Raw genomic sequence first — 19,338 nt, 5'->3', positions numbered from 1 at the left:
AATGGATCCGTGTTTGATAAAAAAAATGAATCATTTAGGTTCCAAACACTTCCTAAGGCTGTTGCATTTTAAAACATCATAGAATGTGTAAATTTAATCATACTTATAATGTAAAATTTTAATTATATTTATAATATTTCATGTGCTCCCACGGCAAATAGTGAATTTTATTTTTAGCATAAACTTTAAGGCAGACATCAGGATGAGATATTTCCCTGTTTGCATCTTTCCCTCCTTTAGGTAACAAGACAACGTAATAAAAAGACGGTTTAGGCTTTTAATTTGTGACAGGCAACACAGAAGAGGGGAAAGCTGAACTGTGAGGTGTAAATCCCAGCTTTACCACTGTGTGGCAACAGGACTTGGATCAGTTGATCCCTTTGTGACTCAGTGAAAAGGGCTAAAAGGTCTGTGCCCACGGCCACCGTGAGGACTGAAGCATCCTAACACGGAAAACACACAGCATAAGGTCTAACCACCAACGCTATGCCAGGTTAACTAGAATAAACACATCTTACAAACAGGAAACACCAATTTAGGCTAACATCACAAAACAATGAGAATTTACTCTGCATAGTAATACAACAGAAGTAAAAAATACAAGGCACAGACCTCAAGTAAGTATCTTAGCGAATACGGGAGAAGGTTCCGCAAGGTGAGAGGGGGATAAAGATGGATAATGTAGGCTGGATCCCAGTCTTCCCCATGGGTACTGATGTAGCTCAGCTCGTCGGGCAGGGCGACGGTGTTCACGATGAGGGGTAAGAAGCTGACTTCCACTGCAGGACACTGCAGCATGCACCTGACCTCCCTGCTGCGGTGAAGCTCTTCTTTCCAGGAAATGTACGTGCTGGACTGTGTGTACTGCTGCTCGAAGCTGCCAGCCGGCTGAACATACAGCTGGCATCTACAGATGGAAGGTAAGGAAAGAGAGCCTCAGACTCTTCACACTGACTAGAAGGTGGGTGCTGATATCCTTACAAACGTAGAGACCACTGCTAAGAAGGTTTAGAATATGCCGGAAGTGACAAAGCTGCCAACAGAGGAAGGACAACTTGAAATAGTTTCATTTTAACCATAAAGGCAAGCTAATAGAATATATAATCTTAGAAAATTACAAAGTATCAAATATCAGATGAAGAATAAACTCTTAGGTGTTCTAAAAATGGCTGTTGTGTGGCTGGGACAATAAAAATGTAAGGCTGCTCTCCCTAAAATAGAGATACAATTCACAAAACTAAGAATACACGAGTTTATTTTCTTTTCTAACTTTTTTTAAATTTATGTACCTAACAACTCACGTTAATTGTACAAACTAACAGGCTTTACTATGGCATTTCCACACACCCTATGCTAACTGTGCACACTCCCTTCTGGACTCTACCCCAGCACCCTTTAAGACCCTAAAAGTCCTTAACTTCCTCAGCAGCGCTGCCATCCACACCAGCTCTGCCGACCACCATCCCATTTGGAAGCTAAGTACATGCACAGAGGTGCGCACCTATAGGAATCCAGGGGGACATGGAACTCCTCCTCAGGTCTGGCTATTCCAATGCGCTCCAACAGCTTAACATTCTTGACAAATTTGTAGATGATAAATGCTATCGAGAAGTGGTTTTTAATCTGTCGGAATGGATACATAACTTTTAAAATTGCATATTAGTTAAACAGAAAGCATTAGTAGCACACACCTTCATTTTAGATCTAAGAAGTTTCACCTTAATACTGGAAGGTTTTCTCACTTGCTAACAACAATATTTAGGGATCTAAGTATTATATATAAGCACTAAACTTAATACTTAAGTGACAGTTCCAAATCAGCATTGCCACATCATCTACATATTACACGCGTGTAGTTAGTCTATGCCACCATTAAAGATGTACCATTTATGAAGACTTCAGCCATGTTTTCTCCATCACAGCCTCCCTTTAACATACCATGTGACAAAGAAATGAGGAAAGCCATGGAAATCTTTTCCTAACTGCACTGGGGTCTGTGCTGGAACTAAGAACTTAAAAAGTCACAGGGTCCAAAATGTAGATGAGTTCCAATCAGTACGCATGAGGTAGGTGGGGAGAGGGCTCTGTACACAACACACACTGAAGCCTGTAGGTGGGAGAGGGCTCTGTACACAACACACACTGAAGCCGGCTCTGTACACAACACACACTGAAGCCTATAGGGGGGAGAGGGCTCTGTACACAACACACACAGAAGCCTCTAGGTGGGGAGAGTCTATACTGACACACACTGAAGCCTGTAGGTGGAGAGGGCTCTGTACACAACACACACAGAAGCCTCTAGGTGGGGAGAGTCTACACTGACACACACTGAAGTCTGTAGGTGGGGAGAGGGCTCTGTACACAACACACACTGAAGCCTGTAGATACTGCTGGAAAGACTAAATGGTTTGGTATAACCAGAAGGGCAGAAAAAAAAAGTTTATGTAGATTAAACTGCCTTTCTCTGTCTTTTTTTTACATGAGGTCATTCCAAACATCTCACACACATCAGAAAAACTACAGCCACAAGCGATGATATACTAAGAGCTCGGGAGGCTATCCTACCTGACAATCAACCATAATTATAGTGTCTCAGTTTGAAATTCCTAAAGGAACATAATAATGTTTAGATGTTTAAATGTTTCAAATCTCTAAAGAAAAATACTAAGTGCTTATGGGTTTGTGGCCAGTAAAACTGGGCTCAAATAAGTAAATAAATACACACAAACACACACACACACACACACACACACACACACGCACACGTGCACGCGCACACTGCTTTTCAAGCTGTGTAAGACACACACTGAGTGGGGTAACAGCAGAATCTGCTTCACTTTGGCATTTATTTCTGGATTATCAGAGGTACTTGAGCACGTTTTACTGCTCCTCCCAATCTCATCGAAATGACTGGACGCTGCCTGGCACACCCAAGGGCACACATTTCCTCACAGCGTTACCTGCAGAGGTGAGCGGAGCGTGACCACCTTACTGCCTTCTGTCGCGTCAATTTGCACCAGCACTGAATCGGAGCGGCTGGCACTGGGATTCCGCACATTGTACAGTCGCCGGCCAGGCCTGGTAACAGGAACACTAGCCACTTCTGTATAGCCATAGGGTACTGAGGAAGAAAATTAACAATATTTACTTTTTAATAATAACCAAGCCTGGACCTGGAGAGATGCTCAGCAGTTAAGGGCACATGTTGTTCTTGCTGAGGACCCAGGTTTGAGTCTCAGCACACATATAGCACCTTACAACCATCTGTAATAGGGGATCCAAGGTCTCTGGCCTCCAAGGACAACAGGCATGCATATGGTACACAGACATACATGTATGCAAAACATCATAAAATAAATAAACAAAACAGTAACCCTCTCAATAATGACAAGGGTATGTTTTCTATCATTAGAAGTATGTTTTTCTAAGACTCTGAGATTAAAAAAAGAAAAACAATCACTGATATAAAACTTTTGCTGCAAGCAATAAGGAGGTGAGTATGCTAACACAAATAGAAAAGACCATCCTGAGAGAGGTAACGCAGACCCAGAAAGACAAACATGGTGTGCACTCAAGCATAACTGGATATTCGTCATAAAGTACTGGATAACCATGCTACAAACCACAGATCACAGATCAAAGCAGCTCAATAAGGAGGAGGGCGGGGGGGGGGGGATGCTTGAATCTCACTCAGAGGGGAAGAGAACTGAACTGGGTAAGGACAGAGGGAGGGAGCTGTTTGGGGGAGGGGTGGGAACAGGAACAGGAGGGATAAGGTGGGTGGCGAAGGAGGGAAAGAGTATGAGGAGAGACAACTAGACTGGGGGTCGGGGGACCATCTCCAGAATGAGCTAGGAATTTAGGACAGTGGAAAGTCCCAGGAATCTATGAGAGTGGTTCTAGCTACGACTCTAAGCAGTGGGTGATGTGCAGCCTGAACTGGCCATCTCCTGTAACCAGGCAAGACTTCCAATGGAGAGATTAGGACGCCAACCCAGCCACAAAACCTCAGACCCACAATTTGTCCTGCCTACAGGGTGTGCAGGGGTAACGGACAGAGCAGAATGTGAGGGAGGAACAAATCCATTACTGGCCCAGCTTAAGATTCCTGCCATGAGGAAGCCACTCCTGACACTGTTAACAACGTCCTTACACTTGCAGACAGGAGCCGAGCAACTGACAGAAACTGATGCCAAACATGAGGCAGAGCTTGGGAATTCCTAAGGAAGAGGGGGATGAAGGATTGTAGCAGCTGGGGGGCGGGGGTCAAGGACACCAGAAGAAAACCTACACAATAGGGGCTCGCAGAGACAGAAATGCCAACCAGAGAGCATGCACAGGATGAACCTAGGTCCTCTGCACACATGCAACAGTTGTGCAGCGTGGCCTGTCCTGGCCTCAGTAGAAGTGTGAGGCCTTACTGCAGCTTGATATGCCAAGGCTGGTTGACATCCATGAGAGACCTTCCCTTTCCTGAGAAGGGGAGGGAGGGCAGAAGGGGGTGAGGGTTAGGTGAGAGGAAGGGACTAAGAGCAAAGGAGGGGGGGAAGCTGTGATCGAGATACACAGTAAATAATTAATAAAAATATTGAGCAAGCAGATTAAAATAAAGTAAAAATAGTCAACTTTTTTATTATTCTTTCAACTAGATAATCATTTCCTTGGCTTTGTAATGGTATCATTATTATGAATATTTTAGACTTCTGAGTATAGCCACATTTCTCGCTTAACTGAATGTTCATCCTTTTGGAAACCTAATACTTACTATTTAGGGCATAATGATTAATAATCAAGCTTTATAGGGGACTTGTTAATTAATTAAAGTTTATCTTATGTTTAGAAGAAATCCAGAGGTGAATTGTCAACAATTTATTGAAAACCCTGATGAATGTCTCTCAGGATATCTTTAGCAAAACAGTATTGGATGATTTGTCGAGAATGCGCTGCCCCATCCCTGCGGAGCTCTGAAAGCACAGCAAGCGCAGCACACATACCAAAGGTCAGCGTAAAGAACGTGCTCTCCTGCCGGCTCAGGACCGACCGCTTTCCATGACGTGAAGGCTCCAGACTGGCGTACTCCAGCTCCAAATGCTGACCCGCGCCCACATCATAAATGTCACTCTTCTCAGGGGAGCCCATCACCCTGAGGTTACGGTTGGGCTGCACCTTCATGGGAACACCCAGGGCATTTCTGACTGTAAAAGGAGCCCTGTCTTTCAGAGAGTAGTCAAAAGTAGAAGCCGCTCCCTCAGAGAAACCCTGCAAAGGAACAGAGCCCAGTAAGACCTCAGCAATGGATGTCTAAGAGCACTTGAGCATGGCTACATGTTTTCTGGAATTGATTTTGATGACAAATAAAAACCAATCCATACACGTTTCTTTCCTAAATCCTACATGAAGTGCTCAAGACTAGAATCACACATACTTTTGCTAAATTGTTGAAAACATTAAGACAACTCTTGGATATCGTGATGTTCATCGTAGCTCCTGAAGAAACATGAACTGCTGTTTGTGGCTCAGGAAGAAAATCATCTCCTGGCATCAAACTTTTATCCTGGATCGGGTTCTTCTTTACCTAGGAAGGCAAACAGCATACAGAACTGATCAGCCAACTAATCAATGGTAGATCTTAAAAGCTGGACATGGAGGGACTCAGCTGAACTGGGAATCTTAGAATACAGATCTTCAAGGACCTCGTTTTCAACATCTCTGAGCATCCCTGCGATTCAGCAGAGAGCAGGAGCCCTCTCTCCGCACAAACGCCATGGAAGGAAATGCTCAACAAACTGCTAAGGCAGCCTGTGTTAACATATTAATGGAAAACAATCTTGAAAATATAAATATGAATAGAGGTCCTGCTGTAATTCTCACTTCCACTACACATTCACCCTGCTGAACTTCTGCATTCAGTCTCTCAGAAAATCAACTGTACATTCATGAGAACATAGGAATAGGACTGTGTGGGGTTTCACTGTTACTGCAAAAGGAGTTATAGCCTCAGGAACTTTAAGGAGCTTCCTGGATCCTAGACCAATTTTTTAAAATCACTGAACATAAAAATTGCTATAGCGGAATGACTCTGATCTCACGCCGAGCACATGCACTGGCTTCCTTACATTAAGCTTTAAACTCCATGGTTTTCTCCCCTCCACTCTTTCAATCAGTGGCTCCCAGACGGCATGGGTTTCATTATAATAGTGAACCTGAAAAGGTGAAGAACGGTGATTACTTGGTTGTTCAGCATTAATCATATAATTATACAATCAGTGGGAAAAAGTATATTAAGCTACTGTTTTATATAAAAAGATTTTTGAAAACCCCACCTGAAGAAACACACACAAAACACGGCTCTATTGTCATAGATTACTAAGCAAGAGGCTTTTAAGACTGACAATCACAGGTAATTCTACAGCGTCACGTTAATCATTAGATCATGTACTTTCTGCAGCTGTGCATCTGACTTCCGAAATGGCACTTTCCAGCTGTGCTCTGAAGGCGACAGTGTGGCCATACCTCTAGTGTCATGTCGGCAGCAGCGGCCATCAGAGAAGTCCAGTTTTTAATATTTCCAGAGAACGTAGACTCTGCCAATAACAGGGGCATAGTGCGATGCCCAAGGCCACATTCTAAGGTGACTTGAACTGATTCCACAGCAACCACACAATTTTCCTCTATCACTGGGTGTTCAAAGTCTCTGAAATTTTCTGTTACTTCTGTTGCCATGTCAACCCCAAGGAACCAAGAACTATACTCAGTAATAGGTTTGATGGCCCAGAGATTGTCTGTCTCCTTAGCAGTATCTTTCTGTTCATCTTCTTTGGTCTTTGGAGACATCGCAGCCATGATTGTCATTACAGTGTTAAGGATTATAGGTGAGATCTTTAAAAATGAAAGCAGAAAAATATTTAGAATAGATTCTTTCCTAAATGGGAATTAAAATAGATGATTTAAAAGTTAACAATTAAGTAACTTAAATTTAAGTATAGTAAATATTCCTGAACAAAGGAAAATAAAAAATAAAATAAAACAAGAATTCAACTAACTACATAAAGATTTCTGTTCGGGGCTCAGGTTGTCTGGAATTAAGTAGTTCATGTATCAACAGTCAGAACCCAATGGAGAGACTAATAATTCAGAATCAGATAATGTCGTGTCTCTCTCTTTCACACACACACACACACACACACACACACACACACACACACACACACACACACAACTTTTCACTATATTCCTAGTTAATTTTACTAGTCAAGTTCAGAAGCATACGGCTGAGATGGAAGACCATTTTACTACACCTCACACCCTAGGGAATTACACCTGCTCATCTCTGGAGAACGTCCCGTCTCGCTCTCACGATCTCTGCCCAGCACCATACAAACAATGACCTTTAACTCACCTGATACCCTCAGCTCACCCTCCAAAATGCCACCAGCACAACTATTTGAAAAAACAAACCTGGGCAAGTCATTGCTGAGTTTAAACCCCTGGTAACTTTCTAGCACTCTCCAAATAAATTCAAATTCTCCTTGCCTGGTGGCAAAAAGCTACTTGTGAGGCAGTGCCTGTTCAACTGAATAGCCGGAGTTTGAGACACAGCAGGGTAAGTAGAAAGATTCCTTTACCATACATTTCTCACAACATCTATTTCCCTAATGTGCTGAACAGGATTAAGGCATTACTAAACGAAGACTCCAGCACACACTGCCTGCTAACCTATCACCACCCAAGGCCTCATTTCCCCTTGCCTTATGAACATCATGTACTGTTAGTCAACAAATGACTATCCACTTTATCTGTCCAGCCATAGAGCCTCACCCTCAAAGTTCTTCTTGAGTTCAGTCTCTTCAGACTTTGCCTTTGCACGCACCCCCAGTTCTATATGGACGGCCTTTCCCTCCTCTTCAGCTATCATCCAATTTCTATCAAGTCTGGGCACTTAATTCAAAAAGCCCTGCCTGCAGACAGCTTTTCCTATGCAGGCCCTACCTGTTTGAAAGCTACAATCACTGTTCTTTCTCCTCTGTGTGTCATTAACTCTCTCCTGTGCTAGAACTGTGGATATCCAATGCATGCACAGAACATTTTTACACACGCTCAGGCAGAAATGTTTAGCAGAATGTAGTAGTACACAGCTCTGATTCCAGCTCTAGGGAGGCAGAGGCAGAGGGATCGCCATGAGTTAAAGGCCAGCTGGGGCTACAAAGTAAGACCCTTCTTCCAAAATAAAAAGTTAAAATGTGAGTTTAATACATAAAAATATATATACAGATATGAACTATTATAGCAGCAGTTAGCCTAGAGTCTTAGAGAAAGTGCAGATAAATTCAAAGAGGCTTTGCTCCACGTAATGCTCAAAATATTTAAACTGGAAAATTTACTAATTAGCAAACTATGATTTAAGGCAATTTAATAAAACACAGCATTTTTTAAATTTGGGAAGATGTACTGTTATCCACACAATACTACAGACGTCATCCAATTATGCCTCACTACGCTCATTATCTCTCTGACCTATGAAGTCAAGGTCCTGTCATTACAAACCCCTGCATGTCTTTCACACACTAGAAACAAAAACAGAATGCTCCTGTATTTTCCACTCATAAACGGGTACAAAGTCAAGCTTAAGGAGTGTAAAGGCCAGGCTGGGACATGCTGGCTGTGTAGCGTGCTCTCTATAAAGCCCTGAGGACCGGAGCCCAGATCTCAAGCAGTCATGTAGAAGGCCAGGTGTTCTGCAAGCCTGCTGAACAGCCAGTGCAGCCTACCAATGAGCTACAGGAGAATAAACAGACTATCTCAAGAAAATAAGGAGAAAGAAACCGAAGACCAACTTCTGCCTCACCTGCACACACCACACACAGAGTGAACGTAGAAAAATGGACAAACAGAATTGAACACTATTAGAAAAACTGAAGGTTTTTTCTTTCAATACTTTACATTATGGTTTAAAACACAATAAATCCCCATCATTCATCTCACACGTAAACCTGTCATTTGCATAACTGCAAGCCAAAGGGAACATCTGACCAAAGTTATTGAACTGAATCAAATTAAACAGCAAATAAAAGCCAAACAAATAACTACAAATAAAGTAACCTCGACTTTATTTCACTATTCTTTCTTTTCCCATCTATCTCTGTCCTCCCCTCCTACACCCCCAACACACACATGCAATGTAACAGAAAAAAGAAACTCATAATTTGTAGTGATAAAAGATATTATTATAGGCAGGTAGGATAGCGCAGTGGATAAAATCTTGCCATGCAAGCCTCCAATCCCTGGGAAACACAGTAGAGGAAAGAACTCCAGAAAGTTGTCCTATGAACTCTACATGGTGCCATAGATAATACACACACACACACACACACACACACACACACACACACACACACACACACACACACATGCATGTATCCACAAGCACATGCATATACACACAACAATAAATTAAAAAGCTTTATAAAATTATTTCAAAATGTGCTCTTTATAAAACAACACAAATAAACATGCATATTAAAGAAAAATGTCTAAAGGACATAGCCATCCTGATTTCCAAAAACGAGTCCAGCGATGATACAGGGTGAGAGACGGAAAGATGACTGTTTCGAAGCACTGAAAATGACAAGGCACCAACCTTAATTACGAATTCTTTAACCACAACATTTATGTTTTGTTTCCCCGAAGCCCATGTGCACTTCTCCATAAACAAGGAGCAGGGCTGTAACACCTAGAAAGAGAAAGATGAAAGTCACGTTTCCCCAGTAACAGTTCCCTTACCTACCGTACGCTTACAAGCACTAACCTAGCTTTACTCCAAGCAAAGGCACATCAGCTGAGGCTCCTAGTGAAGCTCTTCTATTTTCTACACCACTGGTCAGTTCTAGGACTTTAAACAGACCTGGGAAAAGTCCTCACTCCAAATCCAAAAGACGGGACAGGGATGTAAGTTGACTATCCCAAAGCCTTTCCTTCTTGCTAGAACTTTCTATCTCAGTGTCTTCAACTTCCTCATGCTGTGGTGAACCCCACCATAAAATCATTCTCATTGCTACATCATGACTGTAAGCTTGCTTCTGCTATGCATCCCAGGTCAAGAACGATTGTTCTAAGTGATACGCTGCATACAATGTGCCCTTGTGATGACTGCAAACAGGAGCTAACACCTAGGGCACACCTAGTAAGTACATGGCACTTCACGAAGTGTAAAGGGCTGTGAATGCCACACAGGTGGTCCTTATGAGAACAAATCTCACCTCTAGTCTTGATGAACCATGAGCTATGAAACCTGGAATCTCACATTTATCAATGAAGATATAAAGTCACTCTGCCTCTTAATAAATGAGGCTGTGACAATGGCATAGCCATGGTGGTTTGTAATTAGACCTGTCTTTAATGAGGTGATTACTATCAGCTTTCTGAGACATGTAAAAGAAAAATTCATTATCAAACACAGAAGCCTAGGCTTCACAGAACATAGCTTGAAAATTCTTCCAATTTAAAACAATGCCACAAGTAAGTCAAACAACATAAGACTCTCTTATCATAAACTCGCAGATAATAATTAGTGAAGATATTAACTAAAATCACAAATTTCAATAATAATGCAAAGTATGATTTAAATGAACTTTTAACAACAAGTACAACCATCTCTTTTGGTCACATGACTTCAATTAATTTTTTTCATAGCAAGTTTACTTTTTCATTCACTTATTGGTTTTACTATAGAGAACAAATGGAAAGCTGGAAGAGTTCATCTGGAGAGACCCTGATTCTGTCACTAGAGGCCATGACCGAGTCTTCTAACATCATGGAACCACGGGCACGATCCTGAAAACCTGTCTGTGGCAGAGCCTGAGATGATCCCACTAGCCTCACGCCAGCGCCCAGTCTTTCTCACCGTGGTGACACTCTTCCCCCTCCTTTCTCTGAGGAAAGGGCAGGCAAGCACTTTGAGGTCTCTCACAGAAGCCTCCATCATCTGCTCCAGTTTGGATGTTGAGAGGGAGAGGTTGCACTGGAACGAGGCCGTGAGAGCAGGAGCATCCGCCTTAGTCAGGTTGGCAACAAACACCACTTCCGGGTCTGTGATCATGGCCTTCAGAGTCATATTTGGCCTCACAGAGTCATCTGAAGAAACAGCAGGGCAGAAAACTTTTACTGTAAAACCTTTTTCACAATGGGTCATGTATCCATTGCTGAGTCTATTTAAAAAAAAAAAAAAAACAATTAGAAACCAAGCCAAAGTCGGTCACTCCTACTTTAGAAATGACGTGGTTTGGAAAGATTCTTGGGAAGCAATGCAGGTGTGTGCACATATAAACAAGCACGCAGTATTACGTAATGCTATTGGGGCAAGGAGCAGAATGCACGGACAAGCTGGCAGAAAGAGCTTCTGAGGAAGGAAAGTGACCCTTCACCAGTTTACTTCAGCTTCACCCAACAGGCCACTCTCCGTGCCACACAACCCTCAGTCCAAACTTACAGAAGTCATCAGGACAGTATCAGGTATGACCACTATTCAAAACATCATGCAAAGGGTACAATAATACTCCAATTTTGCCAATTTGCAAATATATGCTCAGTTTGCAAGTTTGCCAGGTTTTACATTAAACAAAACAAAATACTCGATCTTAAAGCAACTTAAAATTTAACATAGAAATTCAGCAATCTATTTGATAAGGCTGGAATATTAAAACTACCAGGTTGAAAATGGCTTCCACCATTTTCCTACTACCAGCATTCACAGGCTTCCTCAGGGTCAAAGGTCGTCCTTCGTCCTAGCTTGTGTACTGCCCATCATAGTGCTAGAATTCGTCAAATAATCTTGTTTGTATAAGTGACCCCCTATGGAACGGCACTCTGCCGCTGATTAGTTAACTCCCTCTGCTTCCGGATGAGGAAACCGAGTGGACTCAGCAGCTTCTGCCCGTCACAGAGCATGTTCTCACACCTCACTTAAAAGCATTTGCTTGCTGGGGTTTTACAAAGAGTGTGCTTAAACCTAAAAGCCTAGTTTTACTTCCTCAAACTCCCCACCTCTGTGTTCTCCTGATTCTAATTTCTGTTAAATATAGACAGATGTCTGCAGGACAGGCAGGTAAGTTCTCCTAACCTTTCTCCATCTTGACTCTTCCTGAGGCCGTCTGTCTTGATGGAATATGTATTTCTTTTGCAAGGTTTTCTGGACTCTGAGGCAGAGCACTGATGAAGAAGTCAGCCACGGTCATCAGAAACTCCACACTGGCACACACGTACAGCTTGTCAAGGACAGCGTCGATCTGGCTTCCATCTTTATCTTGGCTGTAATTCACATCAATCATAGAACGGCTGCTGTCTTCGTCACTCTTTTTGTCAATCATCCTGAAAAACAAACATGCAGTTCACTCTCTGGCCCTCCTTCTCGAAATAAAATAACAAAGGAAGGAAATGTTTCCTTGCATCTTAATCATCTTCCTTTCACCTTTCAGCAAGGAGGCTGAATAGAAGAAATACAACACTGCTAATTGGAACCTAATCACACAATTAGCAACCAAGACACGGCTGCCTAATCTTCAAAGAAAGACTCGTGTGATTAAGCATTATGGGATATTCTGTAATTATAATACAATTCCAGGAAAACCAAGGACTACTGAAAATGATTTGAGCAATTAGCAATGCATGAATGCAGTCCCTCGAAATATAACATGACCTCTTTATTCTACTCAATAAACCTTCCCTGTAAGAATGTATCTATATAAAATGATTACCCTATAAAATTTATTCCCCTAGTACTCAATGCAACCCAAACCAACAAGTGCTAGAGAGATTAGGCAACCAAACAAGATAATATTATCAATCACAACTGCATAAAAAGCTGTGAACAGCTACCCTGGCCATGAAATTTATAACCAGAAAACATGGTTATGAGATAGCACACTTTCCTTATGTGTTCAATTCTCTGAAAAAATACAATATTGAGCAGGATCCAGAAAAATCAACGGTTCCCAAGTTTAAATAGCAACATAGTTTTTCACACAAAAAAGTATAAAATATGACACATAATTTGAGAAATTAAATTTCATACTAGACTGATACAAATTCATTTTTCCAAAATTAGTTGATAATATGATAATGCTATAGAGTATAATCCTGCTAAAACATTAAAGAAATTCCACAGAATTGTTTTGAAAGGCAAAGTAAACAAGAAAACAAAGGGATGTGTGGACTTAAGGATTCTAAAGCAATAATGATAAGTCTGCCTACTGGCAATAATCTGGAAAATATGTTACCAACCCACATAGATTTGACCATGCAAACTCCGTTGGTTCTCATTGCTAAGATGGCATTTGTCTTATCAATAAATTCCCCTTTCATTTCAAGTTTGAGGCAGAGGAATCAAAGGGCCATTTGCCTTCTTACAACTCAAGTCTGAGAACACAAGCAAAGGCTAGACCCTCCTGAGGATCCCACCCCTCACAAGGGCAGGCTGGCGAACTCTGATCTGACAAACCTGGATGTCGCCCTCTCCATTCCTTCTCGGAGATCGTCGAGAGTGCACGTCTTAAGTTTAAGGCTGACGTTCATAGAGCCATCCTTGAACATCTTCCCAGCGGAAGCCATCAGGTGTAGTGTGAGCTCACCCAGACGGAGACTGTCATCATGAAATGAAGGCCTGGGCTCCCGTGGTACATTTGTCTAGCAAAGGAATACAAGGTCTTTAAATGTTACACGGGTTCGTTTAAGCACGTTCTTTATCTCAAAGCTTGAAAGCAAACCAACTGAACCAAATTTCTAAGTGCGGAATCGCATAAATGAAACTGAGTACACAAACACAGGTGAGTGCATGGGTGTGCGCAGGCATCTGTCTGCACCCTGGGCACACTGGACGCTTCTTACCATGTGCACTGATTCCACACAGTGCAGTGAATGCAACGTGCTGTGCATGATAGTATTACTGGCAAACAGAATGCTTTTAACTTACAGACAGACATACAAACTTGTGTAACTATTGACAGAAATGGTCTGTTACACAGCTGATGCCTGCAATATGGACATTTCCAATCAATCCCTGATACAAATGATCTGGAATGAGTGTTTCTAGATAAAATGAGGATCATGTAATATAACACTCAATGTTTCTAAGCAAAATGAGAAGCTCTAAGTTGGATACAAACTGTACCACTGCTTAGTTCAGATAAAGAAAGCCACTGCACTACGTGTGTGATCCAATAAACAAAGTCTGAAATAAAGGAGTGAGAAGTGTCAGGAAATGGGGTCGGGGGGAGATTCACCAAAAGAAAAGTGACTGTGTGCAGTGTCTGAATAAGGTTAAAGAAAGAAGCCAAAAATGGTAGCAGTGTCTTCAGGCTGGATCAACAGACAACTGTCCTTGAGCTAAACGAAGAGTGTGTGTAACTCACTGTCAGTAAAGGTATTTGCTGAGGCTTTTGCATGAACACCATGGGTCAACTGTACAAACATGAATATTGTTTAACTTCTAGAAAATAAAATGCAAATTAGCATATAAAATGCATATGAACATGAATATGAAATCTGTGACAAATATAAATTATGGGTATTTATATGACATGTTATAGGAATTAAAATATGACATAACTAATTTATAAAATAAAAATGTGGATTATAAGATCTTACGCAGTACAAAGTGGCTTTCTAAAGTACTTTGGTCTATTATATAAATGCTTATCTGTCACTGACTAGAAGATAATCATGAAAGGCTCCAAAGATAGTATTAAGTCATTCTTCCTGAATAGTGAAGACTGATGCACCAGATTACACAAGGCCTGTCCGTGATGTGTTCGTGATGGACAGAATGCAGTTACGGCTGTGCTCCTGGGAACCCTACACACCTTTCCTTAGCCTGAGAGGCTTAGACACAGCAGCCTACGGACCCACATACATTTTTTAGGTCAAACAGTGGTCTGTAGATGCACTGAATTTTATTAATAATTAGAACGAGAAATGCCAACATTCAAAAGCTGAAGACTCGAGAGCGAAGGATTTACCTCTGCAACAGGAATGTCCTCCTTACCTGGCCGCTGTCACTCTTGTAGAGGACGATGGAAAGAGCATCAAAGTGAAAGTCAAACTGAAGAGTGACAGTCTGGTCCCCGGGGGGCTTTGAGCCAGCTGGATCGTGTTCTGAAGGTTCAAACATCAGGAAGAACATCACAGAGCTGAGATGATAAATTATTACTCTAAATTTACACCATATTTAAATAGCCCAGCAGACAATAAAAATGGCAATGACTGATCACTATATATTTAGTAAAGGGTAAAGTGTCAGAAGTAGACTATAGGAAAAAAAACCTTATAAATAATATCAAGACAACTTTTTGAAACATCCCTTCAAAGTAAAGTTAGTTCCTGCAGTCTGCAATAGCCACAGCACGTCTGTCCTAACTGGTTCTGTCATGCTCAAGACACTATGAAACTGAGCGTACTGTGACATCAATGCCCCATAGACTGAGAGGCTGACCAAGGTCTTCTGTGGGCTAAGGACACGCTCCACGATCGTTGACGCATCTTGGAACAGAAGATTAGCACACTAGCAGAGCTGCGGTGCATCTCAATGAGAACCGTTGGAATGCTGACAAGAAGGGACTCCAGACGTAACCTCATTTTCCTTCCTACCTTTACACAGGCAGGGTACACGGAGCAGGTCTTGGGGTGATGCTTTAGAAAAGTCACCTCAAGTTACTAGAAAAGGGCTTTGCAGGATGGAAAAAAACTGGGGCTTAGGCTCCGTGGTTGCAGAAAAGGATTTCTGTTCCAACCTTCATTGCATTTGCAGTTTGCATCTGAACACATTCATATTTTCCCATTAACCAGAAAGTGAGAACCAGAATCACAGATTTGATCACAGCTAAATCCAACAAGACTGTTACTCGCCAAAGTTTGCTCATCTCCAACATGTCCACAGTGTCCTGTCTAACGTAACGACAGTCTACTGTCTGCATCTGTCCACACCCAGTAGAACCTGCACTCAAAGGAGTCTGGTCCCATCGTTTTAAACCAGAAACCTCTTTCATACACTCTCATAATCCCTAAGTTACAGAAGCAATGATGATACCATAATAGTAATCGTTCATGGCAGATTCGACTGTTAACTCGATGCCCTGAGTCTCATAAAGCACACAGAACAGTCCAGGTGTTCGTGGACGCAGGGGTCCTTTTTCCTACTTTAGTTGTGAAAATGTCACCTATTGACTATCTCATAAAAGTCTACCAGCCACATCAGTGGTTTAATAACGGGAGTGTAATGGCAGAGTACAGCTGTGATTCCAGCACCCAGGGACTCAGTCAGCGGAACCATCACAGGTTGGAGACCATCCGGGCTGCACAGTGAAAGTCTTCCTCAAAAACAATTAGAAAAGAAAAAAAATAACTGAAATTATATTCCATATACCACTTTAAATGGCTGAATTTAAAGGCCACAGAGCTCCTAAGACATTTAACTTTAATAATCGAAAACTGTCCTGCACACTCGTAGCATCATTCTTTACTAAGGCCAGGCATAAAGCTGCTACTGTGAGAATACGTTCTTCATGACACAGTCAACATACCAAGATTCTTTCTCGCTAAACTATCCTGACATCTTACTGTGCAGCCTGCCCGCCTGCTTCCAGTTTCCTCTCAGTGTAGACCACCTCAGTGCCCCAGTGAATTTAGCATATTTAGCTTCCATAAGCCAATCACAAATAATCACTATGCAGGCAAGAACAACTGACCCTCCCCTCACCATAGACAACACATACGACTTCCCTGGGCACTTCAGTAGGCAGTCCAAAGTCCAGCAGAGCTTCCATAGTAAACACTAAGAATAGATCCTTTCATAGAACACTGTGCTGGAGAGCTAACAGAACAGTGTATGCTCTTGATAGTTTTCCAATACAACACAAACATCTGCATCAGCTTTTACCTTTAAGATAGTCAGGCCCACTCCGAGTATCTCTCTTCACCCTTGCAGCCTCCTGTGCAAACTGTGTAGGACTTGGTTGTGAAGAAGCTTCCCCAAGGTTTTCCAGCAAAATTTTCATTAAAACTGTCAAGTCATCTTGACTGAGAGCAACCTGAAAACCACCAATAACCTGTTTAGGTAATGTAAGAAAAAAATTATACTATTCCTTCATCTATTTTTTGAGAGAGAGAGAGAGAAATCGTGTGCTGAGACTACAGCCTCAGTAGAGACACGTGCCTCCAGCGCAGTCAGATCCTCTGGAAGCCAATGCCCTTCTTGCCTGACCTGGGACCATGCCACCCTTCCCTAGGCTCCAGTACAGTCTCCGTCCTGCCCCTCTCTCGTTGCACCTGGCACCAGTGCCTTTGCTATGGTTTGCTTTCCCCCCAAGTTCAATTCCCAGAGGTGTTCAGTTTCTGGTCTCTACCAGAACTGAGATGTTCTCTTGCTCTGTAGCTCTGTTCCATCACAAACACAACTGGATACACATAAAATATCAGTTTATCTTAGCAAGCAACAGCACCTCTTATAATCATATCCCATCCAACTACTGAGTACTTTCTAAAGCTTACCATTACAAAAGGGGGAGGTGAAAAGAAAGAACAAAAACCTCAAGACATCTGTATCAGCTCTACACCTTTAAGCTCTGTGTGAGCCAAGTTTCTCGGCTTCTTTAATGCAAGCCTTTTAAACTTTAGGACATGAATAATAACACCTTTCTAGTGGGGAGCTGGACTAGCAGCCAGACTGAATGAGACAGCCAAAGGCTATTAAGATCCATTAATTCAAGCTTTGCTTTGAAGCTCCTCATCCTTGTCCTTGGCCAGCCCTCCCTTCCCTCAGCATCTACAGCAGTCTGTACAGAACACTGCATGTACTCTCCAAGCACTGTCTCGCTTCCTGCCTATATCCTGATGGGGAAACACGAAGCACCAGGAAATAGCCAAGAACCTTTTGCTTATCCCAGGCCCAGTCCTCTGATAGCAAGTGTGGTAACTACTTTAAAACTTCCTTGGCTGCCCATTCCTACTTCTGATGTCACCCAAGGTGACAGACCTGCCTGCAGACCTGAGAAACCGCATCACCCATTGTGTGGCTTTTCCATACATCTGGAGGGTAATGCTGAGAGGTGACCCCCAAGGTTTCTAAGAACTGTCCAAGTGATCTACTGGAAATGCACTGCGGGGATGTCTACTGACATCCTTCCTAGTCTAACACTTCAGAAACCCAGACACACCCAAACTGCAGCTCTGAAAATACTGCTGCTTCCCAAATGAAGTGACGATTTCTAAATAAAACGGTCCCTATGCACTGTAATACTAACCAAGCTCTTGTGCCTCAATACAGGCAAATCATCAATAAAATATCCCTAAATCTAGAAAGAATTCTTTTCTTTTGAATATAGTATTTGAGCCTCACCCTTAATTTTCCGACAATTTCACTAAATTAATCAAATATTCTAAATTAAGAAAGATATTTTCAGTAGATCCCCACTGGCCAGACCCTGGTTTTACCAAATGCCTAATGAGGTGGGATGAAGGACAGTGTGGGACAAGGGAAAGCTCACTGCTGGCTTTCAGACACCAGGAACTGCCCGTCGGCAGGAAGCTCTCACCTTCCACAGCTCCCACTCACCTGCATTGGCTTAAGTTTTCCTTTTACCTCCATGCCTGGAATCTGTGTGTACCATGCCGCCGACAAATTCCGTTGAATGGACAAAAGCATGTTCACTGGTTTTAAGATTTCAATGTCATGCTGAGGCAAGTCAGCCTGTAAAACAGTTCTGAAAGAAAAATGGAGATTTTTTTTTTTATAAATATCTATGTGCTTCTAAACTTACTTAAAACGAGCCATTTCTAGTCTGTCTGCCAACAACCCTCCCATAACCGAGGAAGTACTGCTCCTCAGTAGCACCATGGCTTCCCACTGTGATTCAGGGACTCTGGGATGCTTTGCTGAAAACAAATATAACGAGGTTTAGGAGTGAGTGTCTTAAAATATACTACAAATCAGGAAGGCCTCTCCCACAAATTAAAATAAATAGCTATGTGGAACTTAGGGAGACAAAAACAGATGTTACTAAGCACACTGGAGTTTACCATCTTGACACAGGCTCTCGTTATGTTAACTAAGCTCATCTCAAACTTGTGAGCTCCTGCCCCACTCACTTCAGGATCCTGAATAGGCGGGAACAGAGACGTGTGGACCATCCCCATTCCTCATTAGGAAATTTACATTTATAATCATGTTCTAGAAAATGAAAAGAATAACCAGACTATAACATTAAGACAAAACACAGGCCCTAAAAAGCACGCTGCTATTAACCGCTGTCCAGAAAGCAGTAGTCAAAGTCTCCTGATTGGAATAAACAA

At 42.2% G+C, this 19,338-nt stretch overlaps 1 protein-coding gene across 1 annotated transcript in view; it reads right to left on the bottom strand.

The window, feature by feature from the left end:
• VPS13C (vacuolar protein sorting 13 homolog C) overlaps positions 1 to 19,338 on the bottom strand; it is a gene marked incomplete at its 5' end in the record, with an annotated part of 135,437 nt that overhangs the window by 35,555 nt on the left and 80,544 nt on the right. Inside the window, 14 exons of the mRNA XM_080934608.1 lie at positions 613 to 907; positions 1,502 to 1,623; positions 2,964 to 3,124; positions 4,998 to 5,262; positions 5,429 to 5,578; positions 6,120 to 6,206; positions 6,517 to 6,882; positions 9,641 to 9,733; positions 10,904 to 11,133; positions 12,119 to 12,366; positions 13,496 to 13,680; positions 15,038 to 15,147; positions 16,928 to 17,078; positions 18,602 to 18,749. Coding sequence (XP_080790734.1) covers positions 613 to 907; positions 1,502 to 1,623; positions 2,964 to 3,124; positions 4,998 to 5,262; positions 5,429 to 5,578; positions 6,120 to 6,206; positions 6,517 to 6,882; positions 9,641 to 9,733; positions 10,904 to 11,133; positions 12,119 to 12,366; positions 13,496 to 13,680; positions 15,038 to 15,147; positions 16,928 to 17,078; positions 18,602 to 18,749 — 2,611 coding nt within the window. The remainder of the gene's footprint in view (positions 1 to 612; positions 908 to 1,501; positions 1,624 to 2,963; positions 3,125 to 4,997; positions 5,263 to 5,428; positions 5,579 to 6,119; positions 6,207 to 6,516; positions 6,883 to 9,640; positions 9,734 to 10,903; positions 11,134 to 12,118; positions 12,367 to 13,495; positions 13,681 to 15,037; positions 15,148 to 16,927; positions 17,079 to 18,601; positions 18,750 to 19,338) is intronic.

This window comes from Micromys minutus (assembly GCF_963924665.1).
Source record: "Micromys minutus genome assembly, chromosome: 21".
Lineage (NCBI taxonomy): Eukaryota > Metazoa > Chordata > Mammalia > Rodentia > Muridae > Micromys > Micromys minutus.
Note: the sequence above shows the minus strand (reverse complement) of the source record. Positions and strands in the feature narration are given on the sequence as shown.